Source organism: Ctenopharyngodon idella, chromosome 15 (genome assembly GCF_019924925.1).
Source record: "Ctenopharyngodon idella isolate HZGC_01 chromosome 15, HZGC01, whole genome shotgun sequence".
Lineage (NCBI taxonomy): Eukaryota > Metazoa > Chordata > Actinopteri > Cypriniformes > Xenocyprididae > Ctenopharyngodon > Ctenopharyngodon idella.
In genome coordinates this window covers 38,344,057-38,361,781 of record NC_067234.1, presented here as the reverse complement: position 1 = coordinate 38,361,781, position 17,725 = coordinate 38,344,057, and the positions used below count along the sequence as shown (strand labels likewise).

Sequence of the window (17,725 nt, the reverse complement as noted above, 5' to 3'; positions counted from 1 at the left end):
TCTAATAAAAGCTTTTATTGACACCAGGCCCTGCGAACGACTTGTCGTCCTATAGGTGAATCCCCGCCTCCACAGAAGAAATCAACACCTACTTCCATTATTGCAATGTTAGCCCCGCCCACTGGTGTGTTCGTGAGATGAGGAGGAGAGAAGAGCGATACAGGACTAAAATAACATTACCTTTCAAAGGATCCTAATGCTAGGAATATGGTTATTTATTTCCAACAATGTGAATGTCTCAGTTGAGCTTTATTTACAGTATACAGGTGCTGGTCATATAATTAGTATATCATCAAAAAGTTCATTTTTTTATTATAAATTATTTTTAAAAATGAAACTTTCATATATTCTAGATTCCCTACATGTAAAGTAAAACATTTCAAAAGTTTTTTTTTTAAATTTTGATGATTAGAGCGTACAGCTCATGAAAGTCCAAAATCCAGTATTTCAAAATATTAGAATATTTCCTAAGATCAATCAAAAAATGGATTTGCAAAACAGAAAAGTTCAAGTTCTTTAAAGTATGTTCTTTTGTGCACTCAATACTTGATCAGCAGGACATATTACAGCAAATGACTTGCTCCTAGCACAAATTACAGCATCAGTGAAGTGTGGCATGGAAGTGATCAGCCTGTGGCACTGCTGAGGCACTATTGAGCCTTCAGATCATCTGTATATTGTTGGATCGACTGTTTCTCATCTTTCTCTTGAAAATATCCCATAGATTCAGGTCAGGCATATTGGCTGGCCAATAAAGCACAGTAATATCATGCTCAGCAAACCACTTGGAAGTGGTTTTTGCACTGTGGGCAGGTGCTAAAGTCCTGCTGGAAAAGGAAATCAGCATCTCCATAAAGCTTGTCAGCAGATGGAAGCATAAAGTGCTCCAAAATCTCCTGGAAGATGGCTGCATTGACTCTGCACTTGATAAAACACAATGGACCAACACCAGCAGACGTCACGGCCCCCCCAAATCATTACTGACTTCAGAAACTTCACACTAGGCTTCAAGCAGCTTGGATTCTGTGCCTCTCCAGTCTTCCTTCATACTCTGGGACCATGATTTCAACATGAAATGCAAAATTTACTTTTATCTGAAAAGAGGACTTTCGACCACTGTTCACTGTCCAGTTCTTTTTCTCCTTAGCCCAGGTAAGATGCTTCTGACGTTGTCTCTGGTTCAGAAGTGGCTTGGTAGTCCTTTTCCTGAAGATGTCTGAGTGTGGTGACTCTTGATGTGCTGACTCCGGCTTCATTCTACTCATTGTGAAGCTCTCCCAAGTGTTTGAATGGGCTTTACTTGACAGTATTCTCAAGCTTGCGGTCATCCCTGTTGCTTGTGCACCTTTGCCTACCCAATTTCTTCCTTCCAGTCAACTTTGCATTTAATATGCTTTGATATACACTCTGTAAACAGCCACCCCATTCAGTAATGACCTTCTGTGACTTACTCTCTTTGTGGAGGGTGTCAATGATGGTCTCCTGGACCATTGCCAAGTCAGCAGTCTTCCCCATTAGTGTGGTTTCAAAGAACAAAAGATACCCGGAATTTATACTGTAGGGATGGTCATTTAATGAAACTCAAATGTAAATATTCTAATATTTTGAGATACTGGATTTTGGACTTTCATGAGCTGTACGCTCTAATCAACAAATTTAAAAAAAAAAAACTTTTGAAATATTTTACTTTACATGTAGGGAATCTAGAATATATGAAAGTTTCATTTTTTAAAATGATTTACAATAAAAAAATGAACTTTTTCACGATATTCTAATTATATGACCAGCACCTGTATGTATTCGTGATTTCACTGTGGATTCTTTGGTAAATCAATCACATTTTGGCGTAGGCTTTGCAAACAGACTTTCACGATATGGACTCGACAGTAATGCAACAACATGTAACTGTTAATTCTAATGTCTGATCTGATATTAATGATTCATGTACAGTCAGATGTTCTTTGTGTGTAAATAAATCAAACCCATGACTAAACGCTCAACTTCATGTTGTTTCTCTTAGTAGGATGAAAATTATCAGTTAAATTAAATAATATAAAGAAAGCGATCAAAGAACGCTCCCTTTGCAATCGCTGGAGCTGTCAATCAAACAGCGCAAGTTTATGTGACTGAATTCTGGACTCACACCAAAACTCCCGTTTTATTCAACGAATCTCTTAGTTACGATGAAAGCATTTGTTAGTGTGCAGAAATTGAGTTGCGATGATGAGATCACTGCTTTCATGCACTCAACAACATGTCTGTGATCGGCTACAATGTTCATCACTGCAACCTTTCATGCCACGATCTAAATATAATCAACACTTTTCACGATTAGTTAACCTTGAGGGCTGTAATAGTAAAAAGTACTAAAAGTTTTCGAGAGAGCAATACTTAGCTATTTCATATGCAAAGATGTTAGCCAATCACAGCAGTGGGCGTTTACACTGAAGTCTTACAGCAGACACGCCCCTTAAAACAGATTGTTCAAATAAGAGGGCTAAAATCAGGGTAGGAATAATGCCTTTTATTTCTAAATTATGACAATTTTTGATGTAAAATACATACTAATATTATAAGTGCACCCCAGGAAACATTATAAAAAATAAAACAATGCAGTTCATGATCACTTTAAGGGTTTATTTCAAATTCTCAAATTATGATTGATTGGTGAATATCTGCTGCTGTCTCTCTCTCAGTGCAGTAAAACACTCATCAATGCGCTCAGCATCACCGTCGTTATGGCGCAGAGGGGCATGTCGGGGGCGGAGCTCCCCTGGTGAATAGTTGTGTAGCTCATCTTATGAGCCTGAGCAGTCACACCGCAGTGTTGCTGATTGGCACCGACGCAGGCCGTGTAAGCCATGGCATGTGCGATGTAGTTCTGCTCATAAACACCCTGGAAGAGATGAGCCATGGGGCCACGGGCAAACAGCGCCACATCCTCCCCTCCGTGGGTCTCAGACTCCAGCGGGACGGCCGACTGCTGAACGTAATCCTTATCGGCTGAGAGAGAGAACCAGAATAAACACTCACAGAACATTGGTGTTTTCAGTGAGCCAAGTGCTGATTTTCTTACCGGTGTCGACGTTGCGGATGTCTGGACGCTTGTTGTTGACGATTTTGTGTCCCGGTCCGTTTCCGTACATCAGAGTTGTGTAGGGTAAAAAGTCAGAGGCAAAGATTGGAGATTTACCTGAGAAACAACAGAGATGATAGACAAGTGAGGATTATTAGAATGATTAGGTCAGTCACTGAGATACTATTATAGTTTTTATAAATAGTTTATATGCTCACAACAAATATTTTCTGTATAAAAACGCCCCTAATAATGATAAATCTCAGATGCACACATGAATAGAAACATACCCAGAATGCTGTTCCCTCTGAACGGGTAGCCGTTAAAGGAGAATGCGTGGGAGTGGTCAGCCGTGACGACTGTCAAAGTCTCTTCCTCATTGGTCAGCTCCAGTCCGCGGGCTACAGCTTCGTCAAAGGCAACCGCCTCATGCAGCGCCATGGAGGCGCGACCATCGTGGTGTCCCTGATCAATACGGCCACCTGTGAAAGAACACGAACACCATGGATGGATGAATATGGATGGATGGATGGATAGATTGGTTGGACGGATGAATATGGTTGGATGAATACGGATGGATGAATGAATATGGATGATGGATGGATGGATGAATATAGATGGATGGATAGATGGATGAATATGGATGATATATATGGATGGATGGAGGGATGGATAGAATAATGGATGGAGGAATGGATGGGCAGATGGATAGATGATGGATTGATGGATGGATGGATGGATGGATATGGGTGGATGGATGAATACGGATGGATGGATGAATGAATATCGATGGATGGATGGGTGGTTGGATATAGGTGGATGAATACGGATGGATGGATGAATGAATATCGATGGATGGATGGGTGGATGGATAGATGATGGATTGATGGATGGATGGATGGATGGATATGGGTGGATGGATGAATATGGATGGATTGATGAATGAATATCGATGGATGATGGATGGATATATGTGGATGAATACGGATGGATGGATGAATACAGATGGAGGATGAATACAGATGGATGAGTGAATATGGATGGATGGATGGATGGATGAATATGGATGATGGATGGTTGAATATTTATGGATGATGGATGAATATGGATGGATGGATAGATGGATGAATATGGATGGAGGGATGGATGGGCGGATGGATAGATGATGGATTGTTGGATGGATGGATATGGGTGGATGGATGAATACGGATGGATGGATGGATGGATGGATGGATGGATGGATGAATGGATGAATGTATATGGATGGTTGGATACGGATGGATGAATATGAATGGATGGATGAATATGGATGGATAGATGAATATGGATGGATAAATGGATGAATGGATATAGATGGATGGATGGATGGATGGATAGATGGATGAATGGATATAAATGGATGAAGATGGATGGATGGATGGAGGGAGGGATATGGATGGATGAATGGATATGGATGGATGGATGAATGGACGGATATGGATGGATGAATGGATATGGATGGATGGATGAATGGACGGATATGGATGGATGAACAGATATGGATGGATGGATGAATGGATAAATGGATATGGATGGATGGATGAATGGAGGGATATGGATGGATGAATGGATGGATGGATGGATATGGATGGATGAATGGATGGATATGGATGGATGGATGAATGGATGGATGGATGGATACGGATGGATGAATGGATGGATGGATATGGATGAATGGATGGATATGGATGGATGGATGAATGGATATGGATGGAGGGATATGGATGGATGGATGAATGGATGGATGGATATGGATGAATGGATGGATATGGATGGATGGATGAATGGATATGGATGGAGGGATATGGATGGATGGATGAATGGATATGGATGGATGATTGGGTTGTTTTTTGGTTGATTTGTTATTTGTTTGATGGATTGGTTGATTGTCAATTGATTACCTTCTACCAGCAGGAAGAATCCTTTGGGATTTTTCTTCAGGATCTGAATGGCTTTCTCTGTGGTCTCTGAGATGGATGGATCCATGCTGTGGTCTCTCTCCGCATCAAACCTCAGATCACCAGGCTCAAAGAGGGCTAGAGAGAGAGAGGGAACATTTCCTATTTTACATTCACATTTTTTATGGATCTTAATCAAGGCCGTGAAACTCATGGCAATATGAAGTAGACTTATTGTTATTATTCATTTTTTATAATTAGGGTTATTTTAATTTAAATAAAGCTGAAATAAAATAAATAAATGTATTAAATATTAAAAATATAAATAAATAAAATAAATATTAGTTGAAAACTAACTAAAGGAACTAAATGAAATGTTATAATTCCTTATGAAAATGTAAAAGTTTTCAGTCAGTTACTGATCAAAATCAAATCATATGTTTCTTTCTCACTAAATATCTTTTTGCTCCTGGAAATACACTACCGTTCAAAAGTTTGCTGCATTAAAAATAAAAATACATATTAAATGGAAAACAATCTAAATAAAGATTAAAAAGCTAATCAAAATGACAAAAGCACATAAAAAATACAAAAAAGATTCAAAATATTAGAATCTAAAATAGCATATAATAATAGTACAATTAGACTGATATAAAGCTCATGAGCTCAGTTCCTCTGGTTCAGAAACTCAAACCCTTTGAGATCATGCATCTGGTGTGAATGAAGTTCTCGTACCCATCAGATAATCAGTCTTCTCAGGGTCCACGGCGTCAAAGTCCGTTTTATTCCACACGTATCTCGCAACCTGCACAAACACATCAAGGCAAAGTCCCTTTAAGGCAAGTCATTTCACTCAGCGGCCATCTTTGAAACGCCTCTTGGGCAACTATTTCAGTCGTGCAAGTGCAGCTCCTCTCTCTCTGAATGGGGAAACATCAAATTCTCCAAAGCTGTTCACCAAGTTTATGATTAAATTGACTGATGTCTGACAATAACTGTCCCATAAATTTTGTTTCTAAATGCTCAAATCATGACAATAAAACTGCCTTTTTTCACTCTGGACCAGTGCATGTGCATCTCAGAACATGTGATGACTTCACCAATTGGTGATTGGTTCTTTTATTTAGAAGGCAGGACTTATTCCACCATTTTGCACATTGCACTTTCTCCCATTCAAAGTAATATGAGTGCACTGTCTTTGTATATCTAAAGTATTTGGCCACAAGATATGTGAAGATGATGCTGGAATATGTTTTCTGTATTCTTTAAAGTTGACATGAAATCAAATTATTGTCGCGTGTTGTGTCGCAGATGACTCGGAAAATCCTTTATCAGAATGCAGCATTTTTCTCCACTTCTGAAATCCTTCCAATCAAGTCCTGCCTTCTGTGTTTGTCTCTTGCTAAATTTCATGTTTCTCCTGGAAATACTTCACATGCTTCTCTCTCTCTCTCTCTTTACCTTTCCCTCCTTCATGCTCAGCCACTCATCGATGAGGTTTCTGTTGTCTTTTCTCTGTCCCTGTGCGCTCAGGTCTTCGGGATACTCCGGATCGGGAAACCCTTTAGGTGTCATGTACTTCCGACCTCCTCCGATGATCACCTGCACACAGAGTCATCTGTTTGCTCGGGGGTTTTTATCATGTAAACAGACTGAGTGCAAATGATACAGGCTCTGTTTACAGGTGATCCGATCAGATATACAATTACAAACACTTTTTACAAGTTGGAATCTTGTAATTACGGTAATTATGACATGGCGTGAATTCACCTAGGGTCAGACATCTCTATCACACACTCACGTCTATGTCTGTGTTTCGGAGCAGCTGTGAGGCGATATCCATGCAGCCTTCGGTGACGGCAGAAGCCGGCAGGTCGGCGTCGCTGTACCACGTGCGGCTGACGCTGTGAGCGTATGTAGCAGCAGGCGTGGCGTGTTGAACGCGTGTTGTTGTCACTATGCCCACAGACTTCCCTTAAGAGACACCCAAAAAACATTACTTAGACACAAACACATATTGAGCTGCCCTGAGCTCAGCAGCGCTCAGATTTAAGGCCCATTCTCACCAACGACGATAACTATAATGATAAATATAGCTGCAAGCAGCAATCAAGGGGCCAAACATGAAAAAAGGCATGATGAGTTATGCAAGCATGGCTGGGAGCTTCAGAGCAACTGCAATGAGTACTTAGAGACAGTTTTAGAATTTTTTTTTTTTTTAGGCAAAAAGGCTGAGAAATCATAAATACAATCACTAGTAATACGATTTAATTGCTTACTTTTTACCAATAGGTGGCACTCTTACCAAATTGATACGTACCAAGTGTCAAAGTGTTGCAGAGTTACAGCCTCAGAATAAGCTTGGTATCATGCCATAAAGTTTGTTGATGCATTATTCGAGAACAGTTTGGCCAATCAAAAAGCTTTTAATTGGAATGGTTTGAAGATGATCTGAGCCACGTTTGGTGAAAATCGGACAAATGGTCTAGGAGTTTGAAAAAGTAGGTTTTCAAAGAAATTCAAAATGGCGGACAGCGAATTTGACCAAATATGGCATAATTGGTATCATTGTTCTAGCTATGACTCAAGAAATCTATCAAGTTTCATTAGAATATTAGCAACTTTTAAAATATCATTATGTTCCAAATCTTTGAGTAACTTTAGGACATGGTGCTGATGGCCATCACTAATTCGTAACAATACACTGCATTTGTAAAAACAGCATTTTTTTATTAATAAAATTCAAAATGGTTGATGCCCAAAATGGTTGACACTGCAAAATTGGGTATCATTCGACTAGGTATACAGCACTAAATCAAACGTTTTATGATTTTTGGGTAAACTGTTCAGAAGTTATGAGCAAAAATATTCATTTTTCATATCTTCTGACCAGTTGATGGTGCTGTGCCGAAGCGCTGCATGTAGCCTCAGGTCACGCTTGTGATAACATACCAAGATGTGTCACAATACACTAAAGCTTTGTGGAGATATAGCCTCGCATCCATTTTGAAGTGCTCTTTGTCAAAGAAATAAATAATGGAAATAAATGTGAAATGAGTCATCTTGAGCCAAGGAATCAGAGGAAAAAAGTTATTAGCCTAAACATGAGTGCAAATTTGGACAGTTGGTGGCGCTAGAGGGATTGAGTTAAAGACTCCAAATTTGCTGTGGTTAATGTTCAGATGATCCTCTATCTGTGTGCCAATTTTCACCATTTTCCCACAAACAGTTCTATGGGCAGCAATTGACTTGTGTGGAAGAAGACGTTGAAGAATGAAGAATAATAAGAATGCTAACGAATGCAATAGGTACAGAATTTAAAAAAAAAAAAAAGGCTGAAATTAGTCTAATAATAAGAATGAATTATAATTTTCTCATACCCAAAGCGCTAGATTAAATTAAAATTAAATATTAAGTATTGTCTAAATTATTAGACTAAAATTAAAACCTGAATAATCACTCAGTTTTTTCTTTGTTGCAACTGACTGCTAGTAATTATCTGATATGTAGATTATTAAAGCATTTTGTAACAGCGTCCATCATGAAAACCAGCCAACGATGAATGAAATTTATTTTTAAAATCTTGAATTATTCAGTGTGATCATGAATGAAATGAGAAAGAAGATAAATGAATTAATTTAGCAGGCTAGATTTAATGGATGATTGATGAGCTTCATTTTTGAAGCATTTTCAGATGGAAAGAGACGCTTCAACTGCAAAATGACACACTTACAGGAGGACGAGACACAGGAAATATGACCAAAAACACTCTCTCTGCTGATAATATCATCAAGCAGGGATTCTCAAACTGTTTTGCCAGCCGAACCCATTTGAGCTAAAATATTTAATTGAGGATTTTAAGTTAATATGTCAATAATTTAACAACACATTTGCATGTTCACGGTTCTCCTCAGCTATTACATTTATGTTCTAAAAACGTTGTGGGAACAGTGATTTGCAATGTTTCTAAAATGTTAAAATGTCCTGTTTTATAAAATGGCAGGTCATTCATAATAATGTCCTTGTTCAGCTCAATTCAGTTATTAATAATGCTATATGAACATTCTTTAAATGTTATTTTAAGAACACAATATTTAATCTACTTTTGTTTTAATTGGATTATTTTGATTTTAAAATTTCAATTGTAAATTTTGTGGTTTAATTAATTGTTAGCTTTACATCAACTCACAAACAGTAATATAAAATATTTACTGTTTGAAAACACACACACACACACACACACACACACACACACACAGTTTGTGTCAGCACTGCTCTGTTTATGGCTTGAATAACAAAGATAGAAGATAATATTTTGAAAGAGAGAAGATAAACTCACACCTGAAACACACTCAGATAAGTCATTGCGTGCAGAAGGAATAAAGTGAGAATGCTGGCTGCTTAATCTTTCCGAAACCTTTGGGTTTAAGTGACAGTCTGCTTTTTTTAAGACTGAAATCCTGTGTTTCTGTACCTGCGTCTTTAGCCCATTTGAGGATGGACGTGACCTCGTTGCCCTTCTGCGAGCGACACACACCGCTACGAGCGGCTGCGCTCAAGCCGACAGTGTTCAGGTTGGTTTTGACTCCACACAGATACGCTGTAGCCGTCGCTGCACTGTCAGGAATCTGAAAATCCACTGAATAAACCTACAAACAAACAAGCACTATGAGCCGATTGATGCAGAGTTATTATCATTAAGACAAACTATTAAAAAAAGTTCTTAATTGAAATAACACGGGACTATCTGACTGACCAATGATAGGTTTAAGGAAGCCTGTGTGAAGACAGTGTTACCTTAGCAAGACCCACATATGGGAACGTGTCCATATTCATGACGGTCTCCTCTCCCGAGCGCTTCTGTAACTGACCCTTTAGGATGCGGGCGGCCGTGATGGTGGTCACACCCATACCTGTCCAAAACACACACTCCATCAGATCCACAGGACACTCACGGACTATCAGCTGCTTGTTGCACACCAAAACCTGAAATGGCCTGATCTGATTGGCTGATTTTGATTGGTCGGGACAGTGTGCTGAGCTTTAAGGCAAAACCACTGTTTTTTCATGCACTGGTCAGTTTGGAGATTTTGATTTATTTTCTTCTGCATAACATTTAGACTAGTGGAAAGTCCAAAATACACTTTTAAGTTTTTACTGCACTTTATCTATTTGCATCTGTAAATTTCAATTTCAATACACATCTTTAAAAAGTTTTTTCTCCACTTCAGCAGCACTTACATACACCAAAATTTACAGTTTTATTCCCATCTATATTCTGATGGTTTTTACTGAGGGGTTTGTTCATATAACATTCACCTGATATATATTTACCGTTTAATTTCTAAAAACATGGTGAACATGTATTTTTTCTTCTGCCTGTTGAAAAATATGACTATAAACTATAATAGTAAATAAATGATACCAAAATAATCAACTAATACTATTAAAACATGTTTTATTTGAAATAAAGCTGACATAAAATAAAAATAAATATCAGATGAAAAACTTAAACTAAACAAAAATGAGAAATGTTGCCTTGGAAAATAACTGAAATCAGCTCAAGTTGAAGCACTAAAATTAATTACTAACTGGAAATAAACTAAAACTGAAATAAAATCAATTAAATCTAAATAAAAATATGTTTTAAACTAAATTCCTATCTATTATCTGATGTTTTTACAGAGGGTTTATATTTAACATTTTATTCTTAAAACGTGAAAATGTTTTTTTCTTCTTCTGGCTTTTGAAAAATATTAATAAAAAACTAAAATTCACAAATAATATAAAAATAATCATTAAAATAAAACTATTAAAACAATTTTTTTAATTTATGGAGTGATAAAAATATCCAAAATCCCCTCAGTAAAAACTTTTAACTCTAATATATCAACAAAACGAAAACAAATTGAATTGAAAGAAATTGGCTTTATCCAATGATCAGATTTCTGTTCTGGAAATGTATGTAAATTAGTGCCTATTTATTTATTTATTTTTTAAAAAAAAGCATCATTTGCATATTTAACTCAAATTTCAGAAAACTTGTAATACAACACAATTGTCTTAATGTACTGTGATGAAGAAACTGGTGAAGTATGATGAGATCTTACTGTACATTATTCACATGTATGTGTCTTGTTTTAATAAAACGTCTTAACACTTTGTTGAATGTCATAAATCACTCTTACCGTCTCCCAGAAACAGCACAATGTTTTTGGCCACATTAGTGTTGAGTGTCCTGCCCAGAGCTGAACGCAGCGTGTTCTGAGCCGAACTCCTCCAGAACTCTGGGTTCTCCTCTTCAGCTTAGAGAAGGACATTCAAACGTTACACGGTTTCACACAAGACGTGAACATAAAAACACAATTACCAAAATAAACGTTCTCTCTTTTGCATTACTCTTACAGATACAGGTTCTTCAGCGGTTCTCAGGTTCTCATCATTCAGTTGCTTTATGGATTTTGGGAGATTAAAAGAAGTTCTTGATGTTTCAGTCTAGGTTCTTCAGATCAGTATTTTGGTTTTGGGTTCTTTAAAACACCAGATATACGCTTAAAAAAGGTGTCAGGAAGAACCAAAAGGACTTTCCACAGTGATGTCATAGAAAAACCTTAAAAGTAACTTAATAGAACCATTTTTTATTATTATTATTATTTTTTTTTACCATGTATAATATTATAATAATCTTTTGTGCAATGGAAAGGTTTCATGGATATTAAAGGTTATTCATGGAACCAAATGATGGTTTTCTAAAGAAATAAAGGATAAAAATTCTTTGTGGAACTTAAAGTAAAATATAATAAAATGTATAAAAAAAAAAAAAAAAAAAAAAAAAAAAAAAAAACGTATACAAAAAGAAGAAATGTTGCTTTGGCAGCTATCTGAAATATGTTGAAGTACTAAAATTACTAAAATGGAAATAAATTAAAGCTATATAGAAATATGTTATGCTTATGCCTTTAGCAGATGATTTTATCTAAAATGACGTGGTGTATTAATTCACCCAAGCAAACACAAATTTATCAACCATTTTATGTTTAAAATATATCTTTTTTTTTTTTTTATTAAAAAAATGACAAAAGCATTTGTCAAAATCACTAACACTTAAACCAAAATTAAAATATAAAAATAAAAGCGGATCCAAAATTTGAATAAATACTATAATAGTATATTAATAACACTAAAATAACACTGCTCTGAAACAAATTTCGTTTTGCTTATTATAGAGGTAAAATAGGTCGGAAATACAATTTCAGGTTGACTAACTCCAGTGACATCATCGGCTATAAAACCCTTTCTGGTTCTACTTGGAATGTTTATTTTTAAGATGAAAAGATGGAATATGTTTTATTTCACGCATGAATGAATGCACGAATGAACGAATTAATGCATGAATATCACCTGTAAAGCTTCAGATGTTGTGTCATCATTATATAATCTACAGCATCTACTGCAACCACAGGGGAAAAAACTGACACACACACATTGGGTTGCAATGTTTTATGGGGACTTTCCGTAGACAATGATTTTTATGTTGTACACATTATATATTCTATCCTCTAATCCTAACCCTAAACCTACCCATCACAGAAAACTTTCTACATTTTTACTTTTTCAAAAACAAAACAAAAAAAACCCCATAATTTAAAATGATTTTTAAGCTGTTTTCTTCATGGGGACCAAAAAATGTCCCTACAAGGACAAGGATTTTTGGATATTGGCATCTTTGTTGGGACATTCTGTCCTCTTAACGTAGGGTTTACGAGGACCACAGAATAATTCATACATACAGTACATCACATACGTGTCTTTACACATGTTGGCTTTGTTGTTTTGTTCTGCGGTTTGTTCTCATAAGCAAAAGGAAAGATAATTTTCTCGATAATTTCTCCCAGACAGCAGTGAGAGATCAAATGGACAAAAACTTGCTGCTTCTCAGATGTTTCTTGTGGGAAAACGAGCCCAGAGAATCAAAGACAGCAGCTGTCTGAAGACAGAAGCGCAGGAACCCTTCAGAACGACTCTAAATGACTTTGATGTGGAGTGGATCCTCTTGAATGTGGACTGGAGTGGATCTAATTCACTTTGTAGGCAGTGAGCCGCGGGCATTGATTAGGAAAACAGCAAAACTCAAACCTACACACACTCTTCAGATGAAAAGTGCTCACACACACACACACACACACACCCCGCAGCTCAAACTGGAGATGGTTACACAACTACTCGTCTCTCTCTCTCTTGCGGTCTGTCTGAATATTATGACACAGTACAGCTACAGTATGACCAAAAACAGTTGTTCTGCTTCATATTTTTGTGGAAACTGATACACATTTTATTTTTCAGGATTCTTTGAATAGAAAGTTCAAAAGAGCAGGATTTATTTGAAATAGAAACCTTTTGTAACATTATAAATGTCTTTGCGGTCACTTTTGATCAATTTAATGCATCCTTAATGAATGAAAGAATTCGGTATTCAAACATATGAAGGCACTAGCACGGTCTGTACAAAAACATGTCTAAAAACCCCAGATGAAAAAAATATAAATACTAATGAAAAGAGAGGCAGAAGCGAATCGTACCTGTCCCAGAGGTCATGGACACCAAAGCCAGCAGATAGCAGAGGACGGACACACGGACACCAAACATGATGAGACGGCAGCTGGACAATCAGGAAACACTTACAGAAACTGCATTAATTAGTTCAGACATGCGACCTCTGACCCTTCTGTGATGCAAACACCATCTCCACCAATCAGATCACAAACAAGTCAAGAGTTCATGGACACAGAGAACCTGTAAACGACTGACAGACGCACTCATGAGTGACTGTAAATGTAAAGTGCATGAATAACTCAACAGTGCCAGATTTATTAGTGATTATTAGTGACTGATATGAAGAGATTTATGAGCATTTATGAAACAAGAGCCATAAACGAAGATAAAAACCAACAGATTAACATCAGACAGATGAGAGGTTCACTTATATAATGCAGATAACACACAAAGTTACTGACCATATCTCACAGACGACAAAGAACAAAGTATAAACTGATGTGCATCGAATCACAACACAATCTTGTGTAAAAGCCTCAGCCTTTATAAAACAAGAAATAGTGCTACACTTCCTCAAAGAGAGCCTTTTAAAAGACTGAATAAAAAATATTTACACGATTATTTTCAGTGCTCTAAACCACACTCTTAGAAGAATAGGCTCTACATAGAACATTAAAGGGGATCTATCATGCCCCGTTTACAAGATGTAATATAAGTCTCTGGTGTCTCCAGAATGTGTCTGTGAAGTTTCAGCTCAAAATACCCCACAGATCATTTATTATAGCTTGTCAAATTTGCCTCTATTTAGGTGTGAGCAAAAACACACCGTTTTTGTGTGTGTCCCTTTAAATGCAAATGAGCTGCCACTTTCCAGAAGAGGGCGGAGCTTTAACAGCTCACGCTTCGGTTGCTCAACAACAACAAAGCTGGAGAATCTCACGCAGACAAAATGAGGATTGTCAGTAACGGTGTTCAGCCTTACATTGTTCAAACCGGAGTCGACACTGATGGAGAGACTCAGGAAGAAGTTACAACTTTTAGGATGAAACTGGACATTTCTGAATTGTTAGTGGATAAATTTATGTAGTTGCTGTGGAGTTGATTCAACTCATCCACTAGCATGTGCCGTCATGTTAATCTTTTGTGCAAATCTGGTGTTGAATTGACCCTCGTTTGTGAAGCAGTCCGGCGTAAAATGACGGCAACAACACTCTACTACAACAACTATACAATCGGCACTGGCGCCTCCCAGGGGTGTGTTCTCCCCACTATACTCTTCTTCCTCTACATCAACAACTACACCAGAAAAGACCCCTCTGTCGAGCTCCTGAAGTTTGCGGACAACACCACGGTCATCAGCCTCATCCAGGACGGTGACGAGTCTGCCTACAGACAGGAGGTTAAAGAGCTGGCTGTCTGGTGCAGTTATAACAACCTGGAGCTGAACTCAGCATTATTCCCAATCAGCATCATGAACATCACTGTGGCAGCAGTGGAGTCATTCAGGTTCCTGGACACCATCTCTCAGAACCTGAAGTGGGAAAAATCACTGACTCCACTGTGAAAAAGGCCCAGCAGAGGTTGAAATTCCTTCACTGAAGAAGTTCAACCAGCCACAGGAGCTGCTGAAGCAGTTCTACTCTACAGTTATTGAGTCTGTCCTCTGCACTTTTATAACTACATAACTACAAGCTACAAAATCAGATCTCAGAAGATTACAGAGGACGGTTTGGATTGCTGAGAGGATTATTGGTGCTCCCCTGCCCACCCTCCATGAACTCAGAAAATCACTCTGGATTCCTCACATCCATGTCACTTTCTCTTTGAACTGTTGCCGTCCGTCTGGCACTACAGAGCACTGAGCACCAGTACAGCCAGGCACAAAAAAAAGTTTCTTCCCCCAAGCAATTTACCTCATGAACAGTTAAATGTTATTCCCGACCCGTGCAATATGCAGATTGCACAGTGCAGATATGTGCAATATCACTTTTATCACTTAAATTTATTTGACAATAATCTGCCTCTTTTTACTCCACTCCCTGTAAATTCCAATCTATTCTGCTGTATATTGCACACCTGTACATACAAATGGTCTATAGTCTATTTTGTTATTTATTTATATACATACGTGTCTTTTCACATATCTTTATTATTTATTTATTTATTTTTTACTATCTTTGTACTGTTGTTGTCTGTGTACTGGAAGCTTCCTCTGTCACTAAAGCAAATTCTGTGTGTGTGTAAACACAATAAATCTCTTTCTGATTCTGAAGAACCCTAGAGCTCTATATAGAATCCAACTGAAAGAGCACAAAACTTCTCAAACACTTCACACACACTGATAAACTAGCATTTGAATGCTGTAAATCAGTCATTTACAGATAGAAACAGAGCTGATTATTGATTAAACGTTATTGGTGATCATTTGCATTCAGACACAAATGAGGCACAAGCAAAACTCATCTGTATGAAATAATCCATGAGATTCATCCATGAAACTCGTGACTGTAACGGATGCAGATTTTTCCAAACACATATGATAAACGTACTTCAAGCAAGATAAACCTCAAGAAAAGGAACATCGACACGCTTTTGTCCTTTTTTTCATTGCAATGTTCTTTATTATCTTTTCCAGTTTCAAATGTGAAAAGAGGCATTAATTTCTCTTAATTAAATATTTAAAGCAAAAAAAAAAAAAAAGCGCAAAAAAAAAAAAGAAAGAAGAAAAGAAATATTTACATAATTTCATTAAACTATAATCAATAACTAGGAGGAGGATAATTGTACAAGCCGGGTGGTTAAACCGCAAAGGAAAAAAAAAATTAAATACATGAAAACAAAAGCCAAAAATTAATACATGGCATTAAAGTTAGCATTTTTATTATTGAAAAAAAAAAAACAAAACAAAACGAAAACAAAAAGAAAACATGTATTTACAGGGCGCTCCTGAAATGCATCTCCACTCCAAGGAGCTGAAAGGCATGTAGTATTCGTACTCTCGTTCTCCAGCTTTTTTTTTTTTTGTGTAGTTTTCTCCTCTTAAACACTTTTATTTCTATATATATTTTCAAGTCGTAATAGTGATTTATTTTGTGAAGTCCACTACAGGTGCAAAGAGCACATCCACAAGAGCTCCTCATCACCCTGAAGTCTCTGCCCACCTCATATTTTTTTTTAAATTTTTTATTATTTTTTTTTTTTAAGTTTGAATGATTTCTCCATTAAGTGTGATGTGATGAACCGCATGTCACGTCAGGTCAGGTCGGGCCGGCGGAAGCGTCTCGGCGGCCAGCAGCAGCAGCAGCAGCAGCAGCAAAAAGGTCAAAGTTGAATGTTTCTATCAAGTTCATCGCCCAGAGCTGCAACGAAACAACTGAAAAACCGCAGCTCCGAAACAGGGTGATGCAATTTGCATTTTTAATTAGGTTTTCTGTCATAAAAAACATAGAAAAAAGAGCTCAAATCACTCCACTAGAACTAAACCAAATCCCAAATCGAATCAATCCTCCTCCGTTACAGCAACACGCACACGATCAGCCGGTCCACGCAAAACTAGATCACAAATATAAAGGGATTCAAAACGGAAAATAGAACTCTGAGCAGCTTTCTGTCACCAGGGAGTGACGTCATAAACAAACGATTCAATGAAGTGATGTCATCAACGTCCGTCTCCATGGCAGCAGGAGCAAGAAACAGGAAGTAGCAATTCTAACGGCTAAAACTGCGGCGAGCAGATAAGGCTTGTCATCCTCTAATACTTTTCAATATCACTTTATTTCGTTTCAGTTCAACGGCATTTTTCTTGCGCAAACAAAAAAGACAAAACAAAACAAAAAATGTTGAAAATCTCCCAAGTGTTTTTTTCCAATCTCCAAATATATTTTATGTTTTTTTTTTTTCTTGCCCTCCACATCAATCCATCTCTGTAGTGGGTGGGGCCAAAGACCTAGCTGTTGTCTGATTCGTCCTCAGCTTCACGCAGCCAGGTAAAGAAGGCTGTGACGGATTTGAGGGCGACGCCCTTGCCTTGCTGCTCGGCGGGGTCTTTGCTGGACTCCCACCTGTAAAAACCCTCCTCTTTTATGACGTCCTCGTCATAAAACACGTCGAAGAACATCCGCAGCAAATCTGCAGAGAGAAAGAGGCCGATAAAATTGAT

At 37.5% G+C, this 17,725-nt stretch overlaps 2 protein-coding genes across 7 annotated transcripts in view; both read right to left on the bottom strand.

Annotated features, from left to right (window-relative positions):
- Positions 1-2,482: 2,482 nt before the first annotated feature.
- On the bottom strand, positions 2,483-13,746 carry LOC127495080 (alkaline phosphatase-like). Its single transcript, XM_051861493.1, has 11 exons — positions 13,593-13,746; positions 11,202-11,318; positions 9,811-9,926; positions 9,488-9,662; positions 6,815-6,987; positions 6,475-6,615; positions 5,749-5,818; positions 5,017-5,151; positions 3,367-3,558; positions 3,077-3,193; positions 2,483-3,003 (listed from the first exon to the last, which is right to left on the bottom strand). The coding sequence occupies exons 1-11, from the start codon at positions 13,657-13,659 to the stop codon at positions 2,693-2,695; spliced, it is 1,614 nt and encodes a 537-aa protein (XP_051717453.1). The 5' UTR covers positions 13,660-13,746; the 3' UTR covers positions 2,483-2,692.
- A 2,708-nt stretch (positions 13,747-16,454) lies between these two features.
- Positions 16,455-17,725, bottom strand: part of LOC127495078 (eukaryotic translation initiation factor 4 gamma 1-like) — a 49,815-nt gene continuing 48,544 nt past the window's right edge. For all 6 annotated transcript variants that reach the window (XM_051861487.1, XM_051861489.1, XM_051861490.1 and 3 more), the window contains one exon: positions 16,455-17,694. In XM_051861487.1, the coding sequence (XP_051717447.1) occupies positions 17,513-17,694 (182 nt within the window). In that variant the 3' untranslated portion in view covers positions 16,455-17,512. The remainder of the gene's footprint in view (positions 17,695-17,725) is intronic.

Coding starts and splice junctions, on each gene's coding strand:
- LOC127495080 (XM_051861493.1), bottom strand. CDS start 13,659: ATGTTTGGTGTCCGTGTGTCCGTCCTCTGCTATCTGCTGGCTTTGGTG. Junction 9,927..11,201: donor TGTGCTGTTTCTGGGAGACG/GTAAGAGTGATT, acceptor TGTTTTGGACAG/GTATGGGTGTGACCACCATC. Junction 6,616..6,814: donor TCCGAAACACAGACATAGAC/GTGAGTGTGTGA, acceptor CTCTGTGTGCAG/GTGATCATCGGAGGAGGTCG.